The sequence below is a fragment of the Oncorhynchus keta genome, chromosome 7 (genome assembly GCF_023373465.1).
Source record: "Oncorhynchus keta strain PuntledgeMale-10-30-2019 chromosome 7, Oket_V2, whole genome shotgun sequence".
NCBI classification, from domain to species: domain Eukaryota; kingdom Metazoa; phylum Chordata; class Actinopteri; order Salmoniformes; family Salmonidae; genus Oncorhynchus; species Oncorhynchus keta.
The window spans coordinates 3,532,560-3,554,310 of record NC_068427.1 but is presented as its reverse complement, the minus strand read 5'-3'; the positions used below and the strand labels follow the sequence as shown (position 1 = coordinate 3,554,310).

Genomic DNA, 21,751 nt, shown 5'->3' with positions numbered 1-21,751 from the left:
CTTATTGACTATCTCCGATTGAAAAACTTTTGTTGCTCGCTGAGATTGTATGATTAGGTATGAAATAAAGCTCTTTATTTTTGGCCAGATGGGGACAACCATGATCCCCCCAAGCCTCTAACATACCATAGAGCTGAGCATTACCTCACAATGCACCACAAACAGTAGCCTACAGGTACACTCTAGCCTATGCACCATGTGGGGAATTTGAGTAAGCAGCCGAGCGATGGTAGCTGTACGGACAGCAGGAGGAGTGAGTGAGTGAGTGAGTGAGTGAGTGAGTGAGTGAGTGAGTGAGTGAGTGAGTGAGTGAGTGAGTGAGTGAGTGAGTGAGTGAGTGAGTGAGTGAGAAGCGAGATGGTTCCATCTACACTGTAAAACAGATGTTTCTAACTGTGCTGACAAATGTTGTTGGAAATCTCATTGATACTACAGGGTCCGCTGTGCGTCTTGCTGCCTTTTTAAGTCTTGCACTATGTAGGCTTGGGAATAGGTTGCCATTTGGGACGGAGAGGGTCTCTCAGTCTTCACTGCTGTTTTTGGGGCCGTAATTACTTTGGGAAACTTATCCCAAACCTCATGATTTGCTACCTCTAACTGTGAGATGATGGGTGCATTCAACGTATCCTGTTCCCCTGTATGGATCTTATAGCGGCGTATATGTCTGGGACACACACACACACACACACACACACACACACACACACACACACACACACACAGAGAGAAAGAGCTTTGAGTCACTGACACTAATTACAATGGCAAAAAAGTATTAAGGCAAAATCTTGACTATTCCCAAGTGTCCTCAAAGTTTCACTGTGACATGACGTAAAAGTTGTGGTCAGTAATTCAATCTTAACTGGTAGAACAGCTGCAGGGGGAGTCCAATGTTCACGGATTACACCACACTACTTCATTACTTGATTGAATTAAAGAATCATGATGTGCCCACCAAGAGTGACTTAACCCCCCTCTCTATGACATCAGACTGAGCATGTGTATCAGAGAGCAGCAATGCCCGTTCTACCAGACCACTAATCTGAAGGGCTAACTACAGGGGTCATCATAGTCACTGAAGTGTGACAACGGATGTGACAAAATCATTCCGTCAATACCATCACGCCTTCAGTGATATCCACGAGTACATCTGGAATCGGTCTGTGTGGAGTTGGAGTTTACGTCTTTGAATTTACAAACTTAATTTGCATCATTCTTGTCTTCTACGAGAATTCTGCGCTTTAATTGCCTGTAACTCTAAGACAAACCGGCACTCCTGGAATAGCTTTACACACATCCCTCTCTTCTGTATACATCTAAACACCGGTCTTTACTGAGCTTTCCATGTACCCGAAGCCAGGAAGTGTTTTGTGTTGTTTGTTTCGCTTGGAGAGAAAGTCATGACTACCGGTAATTCATCAGTCTGTGGTACCTTCTGTTTTGAATGTAGTCAATATACAAAAGGTTGGCCATTTCGATGCAAAGGTTGGTCAACATACACAGATTGGCTCTGAATATTTATTTACGGCTTCATTGGAAGCAGCTGCAGGTAAGAAGATAATGTGTTACCCTGTGGTAACCTCAAGTGTGTTGTTATAGCAACACTCACAACCATTCAGCACCACGGACAGTGCCATCATTAACAAGCGACGGTGGATGCTGATTCAGAACCATGGACTGCACTGCGGTCAGCACTAACTAGCAACGGTTGGGTGTAGATTCGGCACCATGAACAGCACCGCGACCAGCACTAACTAGTAGCAGTTTGACGCATATTCAACACCACAGTTGTGGATAGTGCCACAAACCACTTGAAGATTGCTCACACCTGTGTTGTATCTATGGTGGAAGGCCCTAATTTAGTGACTTTGCCAAACTCCCTATTACTCCCATACCCTTATCCCGTAAACCTCATGTGAAGTTAAGTTTATTGAAAAAAAATACTGTTTGACTTTGGTATCAAAGAGTTAGCCTGGGGTATGGGCTAATGAACTATGGGTTGTGTACTGGGCCCTACTTTGGTCTTCTCTCTGGTTAAGTTCAGGATTTGAGGACATTAAGCTGATCTTAGATCTGTGTGGCCTGGGGTATGGGTTGAACAGACAGAAGGCAGGCAGCACTGTCACAGCTCATCACTTTTACAGTGGGTAGGGTTGCTAAAATAACAATGGAGGGCAACTGTTTATGCTGCCTTGAGGGAAATGCAATATGTTTGCGTTTCTTTAAATTCATGTCAATCATATGTGAGAAGTGAGACGAGCCAGTGATACTGTTGATGTGATGCCGACAGTTGCAGTTTCACTGCTCCCAACATCTCAGATATGGAAAGGAAACTCTTTCTACTGTTTATCAATGTCAAATTGTTTATTTTGATTGATAAGTTAGAGTACTCTGTAAAGTTACTGTGTTTGTATATTGAATCTGGCATGCATGAACTTCACAGAATACGAATAAGGTGCACCAACTAAGTAATTCAAATACCCACGTTATATTCTACAGTCATGCCACAGGACAGAAGGCTTGTGTCCCTCAGAGAAACTGTACAGAGTCATTTTCGTTCCCCGGCAAAGTGGGTTTGCTCTCACAAAACCAATCAGCTTTCCTTCATCCCCAGCTAAAAACAAAATCTGTGTTAACCTCACACCTACAGTACAGCATACGCAAACATACATCAATGCCAACAGAGCAATTTTGCCCCTGGCAGGCAAATATTAGGCAACACAAGGCTATCTGCAAGTGCCATCTGCTGGAGTTGAAGGCTCCTTTAGAAACTTCACTTTAAACATCTAGTCCATATAATGCATAGTGTGTGTGTGTGTGTGTGTGAAAGAGAAAGAGAAAATAGATGGATCCATCTGCTATGCTGACAAATGCTGGAAATCTCATCGTGTGTCTTACTGCCCCCTGAGATATGTCATGTAAAAAATAAAAGTAGCTAGACTAGGGAATTGGGTGCCATTTTGGACGGAGGGGGTCTCTCTGTCTTCACTACTGCTTCTGGGGCCGTAATTACTTTGGCAAACTTATCCAAAACCTCATGATTTGCCTGTATGGATCTTATAGCAGCTGATGTGAGCCCCTCTCATCCCAGTCTGCATCCTCAATTTAGTCTGACTGTGAGACAAAAGGACTGATGCTTCAATGTTTACGTTTCAGATAGTTTCCATGGATATGTTTTGGGGGTCAACACAGGTCTATAGCCTAGTCTTGCTTTGCTCTTTTTACTCTGGGGTCCAAAACATCAGTGTCTTTCAATTATCTAAAAAGACATTCACAGACCCAAACAGCTGTCTTTAAACAGGATTAAAATAGCTTACAGATGACCTGCTCCATATTTCAGTCCTCTGGATATAGAATAGGCTCCTGCTATTTACACAGCGACACCAGTAGCCCATACTGTACGCACCTCATCCACAGTGTACGGGTAATGCCATAAATACACAAGATAAATGTACAGTACCAGTCAAGTTTAGACACACCTACTCATTCAATGTTTTTTTTTTGTTTTTTTACTATTTTCTACATTGTAAAATAACAGTTAAGACATCAAAAAAGTGTTTTAAAAAATCTAAATATTTTATATTTGAGATTCTTCAAAGTAGCCACCCTTTGCCTTGACAGCTTTGCACACTCTTGGCATTCTCTCAACCAGCTTCACCTGGAATGCTTTACCAACAGTCTTGAAGGAGTTCCCACATATGCTGAGCACTTGCTAGCTGCTTTACCTTCCCTCTGCGGTCTAATTCATCCCAAACCATCTCAATTGGGTTGAGGCCGGGTGATTGTGGAGGCCAGGTCATCTGATGCAGCACTCCATCACTCTCCTTCTTGGTCAAATAGCCCTTACACTGACTGGAAGTGTGTTGTGGGCCATTGTCTTGTTGAAAAACAAGTGATAGTCCCACTAAGCGCAAACCAGATGGGATGGCGTTTCACTGCAGAATGCTGTAGTAGCCATGCTGGTTAAGTGTGCCTTATCAGACAGTGTCACCAGCAAAGCACCCCCACTCCATCACGCCTCCTCCTTCATGCTTCACGGAAGAAACCACACATGTGTAGATCATCTGTTTTACCTACGCTGTCTCACAAAAACAAAAATCTCAAATTTGGACTCATCAGACCAAAGGACAGATTTCCACCGGTCTAATGTCCATTGCTCATGTTTCTTGGCCCAAGCAAGTCTCTTCTTATTATTGGTGTCCTTTAGTAGTGTTTTCTTTGCAGCAATTTACGGCAGAGGTAACTCTGGGTCTTTCTTTCCTGTGGCGGTCCACATGAGAGCCTGTTTCATCGTAGCGATTGATGTTTTTTGCGACTGCACTTGAAGAAGCATTCCAGTTGACTACCTCTTGAAGCTAGTTGAGAGAATGCCAAGAGTGTGCAAAGCTGTCAAGGCAAAGGGGTGGCTACTTTGAAGAATCTGTAACACTTTTTTGGTTACTACATGATTCCACATGTGCTATTTCATCACTATTATTCTACAATGTAGAAAATAGTACAAATAAAGAAAAACCCTTGAATGAGTAGGGGTGTCCAAACTTTTGACTGGTACTGTATATCCGTTTTAATGAGAGCCACATGACAGGACAATGGCTAAACTGCAGACGACGTGTAGCTGTGATTGATCGGCTGTATGTGCCGATTTGGTTATCCTCCCCAGAGTGGCATTTCTTAAAGTTTGTGTTTTTTTTCTGCAGCTCGTTCAATAGCCTACATTTAAAATATTCTAGCTATTCTTTTCATCTACAAAAAGTGATAGTTGTCTTTATTGACTTCATTATCGGCCATGATGTGAATTTGACTAATAAGTGGTACTATATAATGTTTATTTCGTCGTTATTGTTGCAGTGTCGTCAGCAAGGCAAAATAGCTTCATTATGATGATCGACTATGCTGCAGTAGCCTACCAATGTCGAGGAAAGAAAGAAAAAAACAGTGCTGTCACGTCAACTTAAGACACAAGGTTAAACCTACAGTGTAGGCTGTCTGTACAATAGTCTTTCCTTGGTAGCAGCCTGTTGAAAAAAAACAGTTGCCCAGTGGCAAAAAAATCGCAGGTGCATTGAGAAATATCGCACTGGGAACAGACGTAAGTTCAATGTGTTTTTATTTCATTTATTTTTTTACATTTGGTTGTGTTGTCAACTCACCTGAATTCATGGTGAAACCATCAAAGCAAAATCACCATGACATTGGATTTAGGTTCAAAGTAAAAAATAAAAAGTTCCTTTCACACGTGACTTTTTACTAATCCAATCAGTTTACGTTGATTCAACGTCATCACATTGAATTTTGTGGTTGAAATTAACTGGAAACTACATTGATTCAATCAGTTTTTGCCTAGTGGGATCACTTTTATGCACTGCCGTCAATAGCCACGCAGTGGTGTATTGGGGGTATAAGTATCACTATTATGATGGGATACTTTACACCAATGTGATGAGAACTGAAATCAAATGGAGAATGCTGTGAAGTGGGTCTTTTTGCATTGAGAAAATATCGCATTAGCCCATGCACGCACCGCTGTTCGTCTTTTATCCAACAATGCATTCCATTCGACCAAAGAAGGCATGTGATAATGCATCGCTAATAAATATTGCAACATGTATCGTTATGTATGTGTGGATACTGAGACAAACATAGGCTGTCTGGCTCATCCATCAAGCTCGCTGAAACATAGCGAATAGCCTATTAAATCGAGAAGCAAGTGTTGCGGTGGAAATGCTGCTGCAGCAACCCGACAAAAATAAAACCTGGTTAAAAGAGAGACCGGTAGACAGACGGCTCAGTGAGCAACCTTATTAGTATGTGATCCCAATGTCCATCCAAGGTGCTAAAATATAATGTGTCTGGGCGCTATTTAAAAAGTTAGGAGATCATGCTTCTGGGTTGCTGGGGGCTTTTGTCCTGTGTGTGCGGGTCTGTGCACTACGCGTCCCCATGCCAGGGCTCGCCGACAGGCTACAGCGGCTCTACAGGATAAGTTATCCCCCTCCCCTCTCCACTGCATCCACTCGCTGCACAAATAATCATTGCAGATCTATCACCCCTTAGAACCAACAAACGTGGGCTATAACACACACACAGTGCAGTTCACCACCGGGGAAAAAAAGCAATGAACATCCAATGGCAAAGTGCTTACCTTCTGGGTTCTTGTTTTTCTTAAGACTCTTGCCACAAAGACACTGCAGCATATGCGTTCCTTTGCTGAAAATGTTCCAAAGAAACCACATTGATTTGGGCGAAGAGCAATCCAGTGGCTTAAACACCCAGATATAGATGAGATCCTTGCGGTTGCATAATAACACAATTGTTTCAGTTCTCCGGGACAGGGCTACCAATTGTATCATAGAAAAATAGTAAATATCCAGGTCGCATAAATGCGTTTTCATTCACCTGATGAAAATATTTCTCTGTCAGACTTCGCAATAAAGGTGTTTTTTTTCTTCTTCTGGCGAATAAAGGATGCCACCTCGGAGAGTCGGTAATAGAAAATATACTCTATAAATTGCATGTGTCGCACCGGGAGGAGACGTACTGCCCTTAAACAAACAGAACTAACGTGAAAACAGTGAAACACGGCAGCTTTCCGAGGAGAAAACCATGCCTATTAGTTAATCACTCTGATGAGAGGAAGAAGGATCTGTACAGCATCAAAAGCCAGGGAAGGATGCATCCTATGCACACGCACAGACAGCAACGATAGCCCCAATAAAACAAGACATTGCCAAATCAAGCCACTTCACTTGGTGGTGTTTCTTCTTCAAAAACCAACTGTTTGCCGAAGTCAAATTCCCACAACCCCAGTTTTCATATCTTTTGTTTTGCTCTCACTGCAACGGTTAAAGCCAGGTTTGTTTCCTTTTGAAGGCTCTGGTCTGTCCTGCTTTTGGGTGGTTTGTGTTTCTTATCTGAAGGGTGGTTCTCTCGGTTGTTTCACAAATGCACCACTGACATCTACTCCAAAAGTACGGTGCGCCTGGGGAAATATTAGCATGTATTTCGCTTCGCCTTGGATCTCTGGTTGGAAATAAACAGGGAGGAGGGGTTGCAATTGAAACATTGGCTTTCCATTACGTAGACACGTGGTTTCGGCGCCGTGATATCACGGGCGCTTTCAGGAATTATGCGAGGAGACAGAATTGTCTCTATGATTGATGGTATGTCAGTGACTTTTCAGGAGTTTATTGTTATATTAAACTGATTTTCTGCATTGAGTTTGGACTAATTTATCGGGTAATGGCTGCATCGCAACAGTGCTACTAGACTATAGCTACTCATAGCATATCAAATATATAATATCATGCCTAATTCATATTCTACTCCGAAGCGTCGGGTTTATTAAACGGTCCCGGATTGTAGCCTGTGTGACAGGTGTTCCGGGAAGAAGTCACAGGTGCTGGTAGTGGTACTCACCCGTGATAGGCTGTCGGGGATGCTTGCGTGTTGCGCGGTGACAGGTAGTGTTCTAAGCAGAAGTGAACGACAGTATCAGCTATAACAGCTGATGTCAACATAACGACAGGTGACATGCAAAACAATGGACTCAGTGTAATAGCTTGGTTGAGGTGAGTTGCCCCCTTAATGTAAAGTGTCTGGAAAACTGCTATGAATAGGCTAAACAACAAAAGGATACTATCATTGTCTTTTAATGAAAAAAAGCAGAGGTGTGTTGCAGATCAGGCTATGCCAGTAAATAGATGACAAGATATTGCCAGTAGTTTGCTGTCAAATGAGAGTGCCTGATAATATTGTGTGAAAATAATATGGGTGTTGATAACGTTGTGATAACTATGAATAAACTAAGAGATACAAATGCCATAATAAAAATAAATCTATGACCATTTAACGTAAACTTGCCCCATTCCGTACAAATGTGTGCAACCGCAACATTCAAACGAGGCTACAAAGAACTAATGGGACTGTAGTGACTGTGTTGACTTCAAAATCGGGGGTGTGAACTAGGTTTCTATTCAAGCGTTGATCGACATGGTAATGGCTCTATCGTATTGGAGAAAAATGGGGAAAAACGGACCCTCCGTTACATCTTGATGTGTCATGTCGTAACGTACAGCACGCATAAAGCAACTATTTCTGTCTTACAATCTCTCTCCACCAGGTATAGCACTTCTCTCATCATTTAAAAACAAGAAATGGACAGTGATGGGGGTAAGGGGGGGGATACCTAGTCATTTTTTGCGTCGTCACTGCAAACGATCACGACGCTAAAATAAAACTGTTTTACTTCTGAAGATCAGTTTAGCACCGCCCTAAAAACCCAATTCAAATTCGACACAAACCTTCAAATAGGTGTGTAATGACACATTATATAAACTCTTTATAGTGTTTTATTTACATTTTACAGGCGATAAGGTGATAAGTTGGACAGATTGAGTGAAAAAAAGCAATTTTCCCACACAACATTTCTCCTTCTCACTATCACACATTAGTTTCGCTTCGACACCCGCCACTTCCTTCTTGAATTATGCCGAAACGGGCAGCGTTTAGGTCATGTAATTGATTCTGTTGGAAAGGGGAGAAATTGTGCTTTACAATGGCATTGACATTAAAGTTGATCTGGAAGTATTAGGTTTTTGGGGCGCTAAAATAAGGGAAATTGTACGGACCAAGGCGATGTACAAAAGTGAGTGAGTTTACGTTGGACTTTAGCCTATACTCTACATAAAGTTATGATATTATTCAACAACAGAGGGTTTCTAGTAATCTCTCCTCCTTCAGGCTTCTTCTTCTTTGGACTTTATATGGTGGGTGGCAACCAACTTTAAGGTGCTTTACCACCACCAACTGGACTGGAGTGTGGACCTCGGTTCATCCTTCAATCACCCACGTTGGTATATTCTCCTAAAAAACAATGAGGAGATGGGAGTAGTTCTATTTTAGGACCTGGCTACGCAGCCACTCGTTGAAGCGCGCGAGCAGTGTGGATGCAATGAAAACATGTATGTGGTCAGCATGTTAGCTCAGGAAAGTCGGACGCTTCTGTGTTTGGCTGTTGTGGCCTGCTGATAGACTCTCCCTGCCATGTTTGCTATTGTCCCCATTTCCCTTTCCAATTCACTTTAGGAACTAAACTGACAATCTTTGGAAATACTGCTCTGATGTCTCTTTCGTAGGCTATCATGTTACATAGACCCACACAATAGGCTATATTAATTTGCAGTTAAGTTATTTATAACTCTTTTGGTACCCAGACTGAATGCACCGTAACCACAGATCACGTTCATAAGACAATGATTGAATTGTCCCACCTGTTATTCACAGACGTAAAATAAATCTGTAAATCACAGCAATAATAGTCTTTTAAACAACGACAGAGGGCATCTCGCAAGGTGTGCACAGTGATAGCTCCCCTGTTATTTTCATTTCAGTCTCAGAAACTGTTTGTCAGGTCAGCCTCTGGGGATACTGGGCCTGTTGGTGTTGCCTAGGACGACTGTTTCTGGCAGACCGATATTTGTCTCTGAGGGTTAGATGGTTTTCCATCACAGTCTAAATTGGAAAGGAAAACAACTCCTTGATTACAGCTTCAGGGTGAAGTTTCCCTGAGGTATAGATCTAAGATCAGCTTCCTCACCCCCAAAATGCAAAACTGACCCAAGATCAGCGTCTAGGGGCAACTTCATCCTACTCCACTCCATTCATCTCTAGGGAGAATGGAAGGAAATTGTCAAACAGAATAACATCCTTAAACTTGTTATGGCTGCAATCCCCCTATCGGGATAGGTGTCATCAACAACCGCTGAATAGCACAGAGCTACATCGAATAAATATTACTACAAATATTTATATTCATAAAATCACAAGTGCAATATAGGAAAACACAGCCTAGCCTTTTGTTCATCCACCTGTCGTGTCAGATTTTGAAATAATGCTTTACGGTGAAAGCAATCCAAGCGTTTGTGTAAGTTTATCGATCGCACAACAAAAGTACCCTTAGCATCAGGAAGCTTGGTGACGAAAAGCAATCAAATTAATCATTTAACTTTGATGATCTTCGGATGTTTTCATTCACTCCCAGTTACACCAGTTAGACTCTCAGTTACACAACAAATGTTCCTTTTGTTCCATAAAGATGATTTTTATATCCAAAATACCTCAGTTTGTTTGTCGCCTTTATGTTCAGAAAACCACAGGAAAGAGTGGTCACGACAATGCAGACGAAAACTCCAAATAGTTTCCACAATGTCCACAGAAACATGTCAAACATTTTTTATAATCAATCCTCAGGTTGTTTTTAAAATATATAATCGATAATATATCAGCAAATGTCTTTTACAGTAGGAGAGGGAAAAGCAATACCTATCCAAACTCTGTTGCGCGAGCAAAACTCATGTGAACACTTGACGCGATGTTATCGTTTTGGCAAATTTTTCAAAATAAAAGCCTGAAACTATGTCTGAAGACCGTTGACACCTTGAGGAAGCGATAGGAAAAGGAATCTGGTTCATATCCCTTTAATCCAGCAAAGGGAGGCTATGGAACATGGAGTTTTAAAAATTGAAGCCACTTACTGTTTTGATTTTCCTCAGGGTTTCGCCTGCAATATCAGTTCTGTTATACTCACAGACAATATTTTGACAGTTTTGGAAAATGTAGAGTGTTTTCTATCCAATACTACTAATAATAGGCATATATTAGCAACTGAGACTGAGGAGCTGGCTGTTTACAATGGGCACCTTTTCATCCAAGCTACTCAATACTGCCCCTGCAGCCATAAAAAGTTAACCAGTTTAGCTCCTTTTTCCACAAACAACCATACTGACCAGGAAGTTTAAAAACCTTTATTTAACTAGGCAAGTCAGTTAAAAGAACAAATTCTTATTTTCAATGACGGCCAAGGAACAGTGGGTTAACTGCCTGTTCAGGGGCAGAATGACAGATTTGTACCTTGTCAGCTCGGGGGTTTGAACTTGCAACCTTCCGGTTACTAGTCCAACACTAGGCTACCCTGCTGCCCCAAATGCTGTACAGCTGTCTCCCATAAAGGTTTGACTCTGATTCTACTGGGAAATGTGGTTTTCCTTCGTGAAATGTGAGTGTGAGTGGTGTGCGGACTGTGCTCTCGCAGTAGGACATAGTAGTGTAACAGATACAGTTGTTCACTGACTGTTATATTCATCTTAATTTTTACTAGGTTATTGATTACTGTAGATAGTCCATTATCTTTGACGCATTCTATTGCAAATGTAAACATCTTAGGCTACTCTCATATCCATCATCTAGGATTGTCATAGAGGGTCCGTTGTCCTTACTAGACTACTCCATCTTCTGTTTTTCCCTCTAGACGGTAGTGCGTTGTCTTAGGGTGTGTGTCTGTGTTGAAGAAATAACATCCGTCAGAACTTCAGTGGAACGGAACCTTTTCATAGCTATTAAGTAAATCAGGTCAAGTCCCAAATGGCACCCTATCCCTTACAGTATGTACACTCTTAGTTCTTTGGCTGTCTCCATAGGAGAACCCTTTTTGGATCCAGGGAGAACCCTTTTTGGTTGCATGTTGAACCCTCTGTGCAAAGGATCCTACATGAAACCCAAAATAAAAACCCAAATAAGATGTTTTTCTTCTATAAGGGTAGTGCACTAAGTAGGGACTTACGGTGCCATTTGGGACACAGATCCAGTCACCTTGAACAGGCTCCAGAGGAAGATGTATATTCATTGATGTGGCCCCAGTGAAGAACTGGGGTCCCATTATCTTTTTGTACATTTTCTATAACTCTGGAAGAGCATTATTTCATTATGAGTTAGGCTGGTCAATTTGTAATCATAAATTATAATAGGCAGACTGACATGCATACACATAATATGTAAACAGAGTATTGTGCCATGCCCGACACTTACTAAAATAACATTTTATTGGTGCATACTAGTTTTGACCAGATAAATATCAAAACAAGTTTGACCTCTGCCTTAGTCAGAACATAAAACAGAGACAGAGGCTGTGCACGAAATCTGTCTTGCCGACTACTTCCTTGTACTAATCGTATTGCATACTATTTTAGAAGGTACCGTTTAGTAAAAAGATATCCAGTACGCAACAAATATCAACATACTACTCAGCCATACTGAGAAGGTGTAATTTAATGTCCAATCACGCTTGTTCCCCACCATTCATACATAACTTTTTTTTATTTTAAATTTGACCTCCTTTTTCGTGGTATCCAATTGTTAGTAATTACTATCTTGTCCGTACGGGCCCGGAAGCCAGCCGCACCAATGTGTCGGAGGAAACACCGTGCACCTGGCTACCTTGCGTGCACTGCGCCCGGCCCGCCACAGGAATCACTGGTGCACGATGAGGCAAGGATATCCCAAAACGGGATATCCTTAGAATACGTGGACAACTACAAATACCTGGGTGTCTGGTTAGACTGTAAACTCTCATTCCAGACTCACATTAAGCATCTCCAATCCAAAATTAAATCTAGAATCAGATTCCTATATCGCAACAAAGCATCCTTCACTCATGCTGCCAAACATACCCTCGTAAAACTGACCATCCTACCGACCCTCGACTTCGGTGATGTCATCTATAAAATAGCCTCCAACACTCTACTCAACAAATTGAATGCAGTCTATCACAGTGCCATCCATTTTGTCACCAAAGCCCCATACACTACCCACCATTGCGACCTGTACGCTCTCGTTGGTTGGCCCTCGCTTCATACTCGTCTCCAAACCCATTGGCTACAGGTTATCTACAAGTCTCTGCTAGGTAAATCCCTGCCTTATCTCAGCTCACTGGTCACCATAGCAGCACCCACTCGTAGCAAGCGCTCCAGCAGATATATCTCACTGGTCACCCCCAAAGCCAATTCCTCCTTTGGTTGTCTTTCCTTCCAGTTCTCTGCTGCCCATGACTGGAACGAATTGCAAAACTCTCTGAAGCTGGAGACTCACATCTCCCTCACTAACTTTAAGCACCAGCTGTCAGAGCATTTTACAGATCACTGCACCTGTACTTAGCCTATCTGTAAACATCCCATCTACCTACCTCATCCCCATACTGGTATTTATTTATTTATTTTGCACCCCAGTATCTCTACCTGCACATTCATCTTCTGCCGATCTAATTTTAATTGCTATATTGTAATTACTTCGCCACCATGGCCTATTTATTTCCTTAACTTACCTCATTTGCACTCACTATATATAGACTTTTTGTTTTCTTTTGTTCTACTGTATTATTGACTGTATGTTTTGTTTATTCCACGTGTTGTTGTATGTGTCTAATTGCTACGCTTTATCTTGGCCAGGTCGCAGTTGCAAATGAGAACTTGTTCTCAACTTGCCTACCTGGTTAAATAAAGGTGAAATAAAATAAAATTAAAATAAATAGCTTCTGCACTGTAAACTATGGGACCTTAGACAGGTGAGATTATTTCTAAATCATGTCAATTTGCAGTGTCATAGCAAAGGGGTCTGAATATCTACAGTAACAGTAAAAAGTTTGGACTCACCTAATCGTTCCAGGGTTTTTCTAAATGTTTACTATATTCTATATTGTAGAATAATAAGCAAAGACATAAAAACTATGAAATAACATATATGGAATCATGTAGTAACTAAAAGAGTGTTAAACAAATCTAAATTTGAGAGTCTTTAAAGTAGCCACCCTTTGCCTTGATGATTGATGGCTTTGCACACTCTTGACATTCTCGCAACCAGCTTCATCTGGAATGATTTTCCAACCGTCTTGAAGGAGTACCCAAATATGCTGAGCACTTGTTGGCTGCTTTTCTTCCCTCTGTGGTCCAACTCATCCCAAACCCTCTCAATTGGGTTGTCAGGTGATTGTGGAGGCCAGGTCATCTGATGCAGCACGCCATCACTCTCCTTGATCAAATAGCCCTCACACAGCCAGGAGTTGTGTTGTGGATCACTGTCCTGTTGAAAAACAAATAGCAGTCCCACTAAGCACAAACCAGATGGGATGGCGTATTGCTGCAGAATGCTGTGGTAGCCATGCTGGTTAAGTGTGCCTTGAATTATAGATAAATCACAGACAGGGTCACCAGCAAAGCACCATCACACCTCCTCCTCTGTGCTTCACATGGGAATCACACATGCTGAGTTCATCCGTTCTCACAAAGACATGGCGGTTGGAAACAAACATTTAAAATTTGGACTCATCAGACCAAAGGACAGATTTACTCCGTTCCAATGTCCATTGCTTGTGTTTCTTGGCCCAAGCAAGGCTCCTCTTATTATTGGTGTCCTTTAGTAGTGGTTTCTTTGCAGCAATTCGGCCATGAAGGCCTAAACAGTTGATGTTGAGATGTGTCTGTTACTTTATCTCTGTGAAGCATTTATTTGAGCTGAAATTTCTGAGGCTGGTAACTCCGTAGCAGAGGTAACTCTGGGTCTTCCTTTCCTGTGGCGGTCCTCATGACAGCCAGTTTCATCATAGCGCTTGATGGTTTTTGTGACTGAACTTGAACTCAATGTTCTTGAAATGTTCCACATTGACTGACCTTCATGTCTTAAAGTAATAATGGACTGTCAACACTTTTTTGGTTACTAAATGATTCCATATGTGTTATTTCTACAATGTAGAAAATAATAAAAAAAATAATGAAATACCCTGGTATGAGTAGGTGTGTCCACATTTTTGGTTGGTACTGATATTTCTGTATTTCATTCTCAATAGATTTGCAAAAACTTCTGATAACACGTTTTCACTTTTTAATTATGAGGTATTGTGTGTAGTTGGATGAGTAAAACATGTATTTAATCAATTTTGGATTCAGGCTATAATGCAACAAAATATGAAATAAGGGAAAGGGTATGAATACTTTCTGAAGGCACTGTATACAGTACACTCAATGGCGATTTCACATGTAGATCTTGGTGAGGCAACAAAGAAAAAAGTGGGAAGCATGCCAGAAAAGCAACTACACAACGCAACACTAAACAATACATCAATTCCACTATAACGGTGACAAACTGTGCCCACAAACTGTTAGGGCCTACATAAAGCTGTCCCAACATTTTACCGCTGCTACACATGGCTATCAGTGGAGTGGGCAATTCTTGCAGTGTTCTCCCTGTACACCATGTCAGAGCTGTAGGATAACTAAGATTGGCATATAAGCAGACAATGAAAGCTCTTAGAGAAATGTAAAAATGTAAACAATATTCTAAAACAGGTTATCTGACTTGGTGCACCACCAACTCAGAACAGAAGGCGAAATTAAGAGAGGTAAATAGACCAAATTATTAGGGTGAGGCACATGGGCTACTAAGGCAGGATTTACAATTCCGAGTTTGATGGATGACCATTCAAAACTTATTTTCCCAGTCGGAGCTAATTTATTCCTGACTTCCCAGTTGTCTTGAACTCACTGAAGTCAAGTTTTCACAGCTCTGATTTAACAGTTGTTTTGAGCACGCCACAAATCATGCTTCATTGACAGCATGGCCATTGTTGAATGTTTATCATTTTAAATTTGTAAAAGAGCCCCTTAATCCCAGATTTGGGACCACACAGCCACTCCACTGAATAACAGGCTAGTGATTGCTTTGCAATGCTTGCAGTTAGCCACTGTCACTGGTTATTTCCAAACCACTCATTGTTGAATTAGCGATTTCCAACTTGTATTTATTTTTGTAAAAAAAAAAATGTTTTACCCCTTTTTCTCCCCAATTTCGTGATATCCAATTGGTAGTTAGTCTTGTCTCATCGCTGGAACTCCTGTATGAACTCGGGAGAGGCGAAAGGCGAGAGCCGCGCATCCTACGAAACACAACCCAACCAAGCCGCACTGCTTCTTGACACAATGCCCACATAACCCGGAAGCCAGCCGCACCAATGTGTTGGAGGAAACACCGTACACCTGGCGACCGTGTCAGCGTGCCCTGCGCCCGGCCCGCCACAGGAGTCGCTAGTGCGTGATGGGACAAGGACATTCCTGCTGGCCAAACCCTCCCCTAACCCGGATGACACTGGGCCAATTGTGCGCCGCCCCATGGGTCTCCCGGTCGCGGCCAGCTGCGAGCCTGGACTCGAATCCATAATCTCTAGTGGCACAGCTAGCACTGCGATGCAGTGCCTTAGACCACTGCCCCACTCGGGAGGCGCGATTTTCAACTTGTTGTTGTGTTTATGTCCAGTGGCCGATGAGCACCGATACGTTTTATCTATAATTTCTCTTCATTATTTATCTTCATATAACAAAGATTAAAAAGGATTTTCCAGTAGATTGTCGACATGATTCATGATGATGATTTCTAGCTAAGATTTTTAAAGGATGATGTTGACATGCTCAGTCCAATCAAAGCTACTGTACATATAACACGATTTGATGTCATTTTATCTGTGGCCAATGACCTTGAGCCTTCCTGGATGGGCACTTCTAATGTAACTCTATAACTGCACCCAAATGTTTAGAATTTTCTAGCTCTACCCTTAGACTTGGCGGTGACATAGTGTCCCCACGAGTGACAGAACACTGAGCCAATCACAGTGCAACACTCCATATTTTCTGCTGGCTTGCCCCACCACCACAGAAAGCACTGAGCTAGGCTGAAACACCTGCATGTTGGAGCTGCCTTACTCAAGACAAACAAAAAGAGACCATTTTTGTATGCGGCCTTATTAACTCAATGATATATACTATGTTTTACATTGTTTGCAAACTGATATGTGACACGTATTAATGCCAAAATAACATGCAAAACATGTGGGGCTCAAAACAGGTGGGGCTCTTGTTGCAATGACATCTGGTTGTTTTTATACATTTTCTGGTTTGATTAAAGAGTTAACCAAAGTATGATGTCTTCCCCTCGTGTCTTGATCTCATGAAAAATACATTTTCACCTGTAATCTGGTCATTTGATTTCACTTCAACCACAAAACTAGATTTCAACCAGGAAAAAAGTGTGTGCATGTGTCTGTTAGTGGTTTTCTCTCAGAATTACAGAATGAATCCACTTTAATGACCTAGTTTCTGGGGCACCCAGGCCTCTCATATGTGATGACTGGGCCTGCGGGCAGGTAGTTATTAACAACAATATTTTACCTTATTGAATTTCCTTACAGGAAAGCCCAGTGACACAGTGACACAGCATATCACTAGGAGGCGTTACACACTCTACACACAAACCTGGACCCCTGATGGGTGTGTGTGTATTATTATTTTTTGTCTCTGTGTGTGTGTGTACATATTTTGTAAGGGTGTGGTGAGTGTACGTGCATATGTGCATACACGCTTGTGTGTGCATACATGCATGGGAGAGAGGTCATGCTTTAAATACCAGTGATATAAACACAACCCCTGGAGCTATTCACTACAGGCTCCACAGAGCACTACCCTGTCCATAGAGGCCACTCATGTCAACCCCCCTATCGATCCGTCTACTATAATATAAAGTATCTTCGCACCCTGGAGGATATCCCCTGACTATATTGTCAGCCATCATTAGATTACCATTTTTTGATTACCCAGGCTGGAGCTGAGAAGCAGGAGGTCCATGGTAGGATTTGACTGTCACAGCCTATTTCTCCCTGATGGTGAGAGAGAGCAAGAGAGAGAGAGAGAAAGAAAGAGAGCTTTCCAGAACTGGAGAGAGAGAGAGAGAGAGAGAGAGAGAGAGAGAGAGAGAGAGAGAGACGTAACCGGGCTTAAAAGCCCAGTGCAGTCAAAAAACTAGATTTCCTGTGTTTTATATATATTTCCACACCAAGAGGTTGGAATAATACTTTGAAGTTATTTTTTTTTTGTAATGCACTTTTAGTGTAGGAGCTGTTGGAAAACACTACCTGAAATGTCAGCCTGTTTTGTTGGGATGGAGATTCGACTTGCCTGGTGACATCACTAGGCGGTAAATTTGTTATTTGTCTAATAGACCGATAAGGAGATAAGATATACTTTATTAGTCCACATGAGATTGAAATTGGTCTTTGGCTATTATCGAACCCACCTGATATACATACACACATTTACATTACATTTACATTTAAGTCATTTAGCAGACGCTCTTATCCAGAGCGACTTACAAATTGGTGCATTCACCTTATGACATCCAGTGGAACAGCCACTTCACAATAGTGCATCTAAACCTTTCCAAATCATGTCCAATCAATTTTAATTTTTCACAGGTGGACTCCAATCAAGTTGTAGAAACATCTCAAGGGTGATAATTGGAAACGGGATGCACCTGAGCTCAATTTCGAGTCTCAAAGCAAAGGGTCTGAATACTTATGTAAATAAGGTATTTCTGTTTTTATTTGTAATACTTTTGCAAAAATGTCTAAACCTGTTTTTGCTTTGTCATTATAGTGTATTGTGTGTAGATTCATGAGGGAAAATAATATCAATTTTAGAATAAGGCTGTACCATAACAAAATGTGAAAAAAGTGAAGGCGTCTGAATACTTCCGAATGCTCTGTATGGGGTAGTTTGGGCTGTTTACAGAGGTCCACTCTGGACATTATTTATGATGTTTTTTCTCCCTTAGATAAACTAAATGAGCAACATTATGGGGACAGCTGCTCGTCGAACATCTCATTCCAAAATTATGAGCATTAATATGGAGTTGGTCTCCACTTTGGTGCTATAACAGTCTCCTCTCTTCTGGGGAGACTTTTGCTGCTGGGACTTGCTTCCATTCAGCCTCAAAAGCATTAGTGAGGTCGGGAACTGATGTTGAGCGATTATGCCTGGCTCACAGTCGGAGTTCCAATTCATCCCAAAAGTGTTCGATGAGATTGAGGTCAGAGCTCTGTGCTGCAGTGGAGGCTGCTGAGGGGAGGATGGCTTGAATGGAGTCAATGGAATGGTATCAACCACATGTTTTATACCATTCCATTGACTCCATTCCAGCCATTACTATGAAACATCCTCCACCTCAGCAGCCTCCGCTGCTGTGCAGGCCAGTCAAATTCTTCCACACCAAACTCGACAAACCATTTCTGTATGGACCTCGCTTTGTGAACGGGGGCATTGTCATGCTGAAACAGGAAAGGACCTTCCCCAAACTGTTGTCACAAAGATGGAAGCACAGAATCATCTAGAATGTAATTGTATGCACGAATAGCTTTAAGATTTCCCTTCACTGAAACTAAGGGGCCTAGTTTTGGCATTCGCCAATCCCAGATTCGTGAAGCGTGATTCATCACTCCAGAGAACGTGTTTCCACTGCACCAGAGACCATTGGCGGCCAGCTTTACACCCCACTAGCCGATGCTTGGCATTGAGGATGGAGATCTTAGGCTTGTGTGCAGCTGCTCGGCCATGGAAACCCATTTCACGAAGCTCCTGATGAACAGTTATTGTCCTGACGTTTCTTCCAGAGGCATTTTGGAACTCCTAGTGAGTGTTGCAACCAAGGACAGATTATTCTTACACCATATGAGCTTCAGCATGTGGAGGTCCTGTTCTGTGAGCTTGTGTGGCTCACAGAAAAATATTCTTTCAACATACTGACGCTGAATGTCAATGGATTGTTTGGTTGAATTTGCAAAAAGGGTTCAACGTACACTCATTCGAACACGATTGTAACATTACACAAAAGGATTTCAAGGGTTAGTTTAGTTGAATTTTAATTCAAGTTTGTTGACAACTCAATTAAATAGCCACCAAAATGAGAAGAAGATTGTCAGATAATTTTTCTGTTTGATAAAAAGACATTAACAAAACATCCTTATAGAACGGTATACAACCGTACCATTCCATCGTTAATTATGTCATAAGGACATCATTGCAATATTTATTTCCCGCTGGGTAATGACTATCATCAGTCTCTACTTCTCTCTTTTAGTCTGATTCGACCTTTAGAGTGAGTAAACCCTATATCTCCCTATGCTGCTGATGATGAGGAAGTGCAGACCAGGCCTACAGTACACCCCCGAGGAAGAGGACAAACACTGTTAAAACCATCCACTCCTCTTCACCCTATAATTCACCCAGAATGCCCATAGCCCAGTTCTCCACCAATAGGAGAGGGCCAAGTAACTAGAACCGCTTGGAGTGAGGAGCAGCTAGCAGATGAAATGCTGATACTTGCCCACATACACACAAATAGGCAAACACACACATATGGCCAACATCCATCCACCCACCCTGTTCCGGAGGGTTCTCTGCCAGCCTCACCCTCCAGGTTGTCCACAGCCCAGCTGCTAATGTCCAGGGACTAAGCTACAGGTCGGACTAACAGTCTGTGCCATCGCCATGGGCCAAAACTGCAAGGCTAGCATACCAGTTCCAGAGATGTTTGACTGGAGCAAAACCAATAGAGTAGTTCCTTTACTTTAATGGTTACAAATCCATTTTTCATCATAACATGAGGAAAACGTGTCAATAAAACATTTGAGTAAATCATATATTAAAATCAATGGCACACATTGAGTAATACATGTTTTAAGTTGTAATTCTGCCCCAAGCACTTCTGTTATTGATGTTTTAACTTTACCTTAAAAGGGATATCGATTCCGATATGACTTCCATGGTTAAATGAACAAAATACATTGAAAATATATTACATTGAAGTTGGACAGCTGTGTACAAAAATACTACATTTTTACATTCATGTAGTTGTTGCTTTACTGATAATTTTAGACAAACTACTTTCTCTTACATGTTAGACAACATACTTTCATGTTTAGTGAAAAGCACAAAAGCCTCTCGAGAGCACTCACATTATGAGTAATAGGACAAGAGACCAATAGAACAAATTGACAGATCCCACACGCATAATAACCACCTCTTTAAAATCCTCACTAATTATTAATATTCATTATTCAAAATATATAGGGCAGCGACACTGGCACACGGATGAGTTAGGAACCACTCTCCAGTCTCCACACAACAGATATATCTGCCCACGTGCAATGTGTATAGAGCAGGCATGATAAGGGACAAAGCAGTGTACTTAATATCACCCATCTGTCCATTTGGACCAAAACTGGTCCCATTTGTCCATGATATCAACTGTGTAACAGGGCTATTTTGTGTTGATAGTTTGATTACGATTAAAACTTTATTTCTGACTGTATAGTAATAACTGTGATTTGAATGTGTGCATGGATGTTTATCAGTGCTTGCTTTCAGATCACAATCACACACAAAAGTTGGTAATGGAAGTCATCGAATTCTTCCATTGCTTTCACTGGACATATAGTTAGTCCTCTCTCCTCACCAAACCATCTTTGCTCCTTCCAATTTAAACTAATCATACTCTCAATAGGAGTGATGGTCCACGTCCCAGGCCATCTGTTGAGTACATGCAGCTATAATGTCTTAATCCAAAATTAATGGAACAGATAAGAACCATACCATTTCGTATTGATTTTTTTATGTACTTGTTTTGCATTCTTTTGGGGTTGAGGATCTTTGAAGATAGCTGGATCTACCCACTGATGGTGTGGAATTAATTTAGACATTAGACTACTTTTGTGGTCTGAAAACATCTGACGAAATGTTATTTTGGAGAGATCTGTTCCTTTAATTGGGGATAGGGGGCAGCATTTTTTCACTTTTGGATAAATAGCGTGCCCAATTTCAACTTCCTGCCACTCATGCCAAGAATATAAGATATGCATATTATTAGTGGATTTAGATAGAAAACACTCTGAAGTTTCTAAACCTGTTTGAATCATGTCTGTGAGTATAACAGAACTTATGTAGCAGGCAAAACCCCGAGGACTAACCGTTCAGAAATTATTTTTTTTCGGTCTCTGTCTGTTTAGTAAAGTTCTCGTTGGCAAACAGTATTTCTTTGGAACTGGTATTCA

At 41.5% G+C, this 21,751-nt stretch overlaps 1 protein-coding gene across 2 annotated transcripts in view; it reads right to left on the bottom strand.

Moving 5' to 3' along the window:
• Nucleotides 1–7,013, bottom strand: part of fgf14 (fibroblast growth factor 14) — a 272,457-nt gene extending 265,444 nt beyond the window's left edge. The window contains exons 1-2 of one of the 2 annotated variants that reach the window (XM_035773087.2): nucleotides 6,394–7,013; nucleotides 6,140–6,204 (exon numbers count right to left, since the gene is read on the bottom strand). In XM_035773087.2, the coding sequence (XP_035628980.1) occupies nucleotides 6,140–6,191 (52 nt within the window). In that variant the 5' untranslated portion in view covers nucleotides 6,192–6,204; nucleotides 6,394–7,013. Of the gene's footprint in view, nucleotides 1–6,139 lie in introns of both variants that reach the window. The other variant, XM_035773085.2, reaches the window with a different exon arrangement.
• Nucleotides 7,014–21,751: the final 14,738 nt, after the last annotated feature.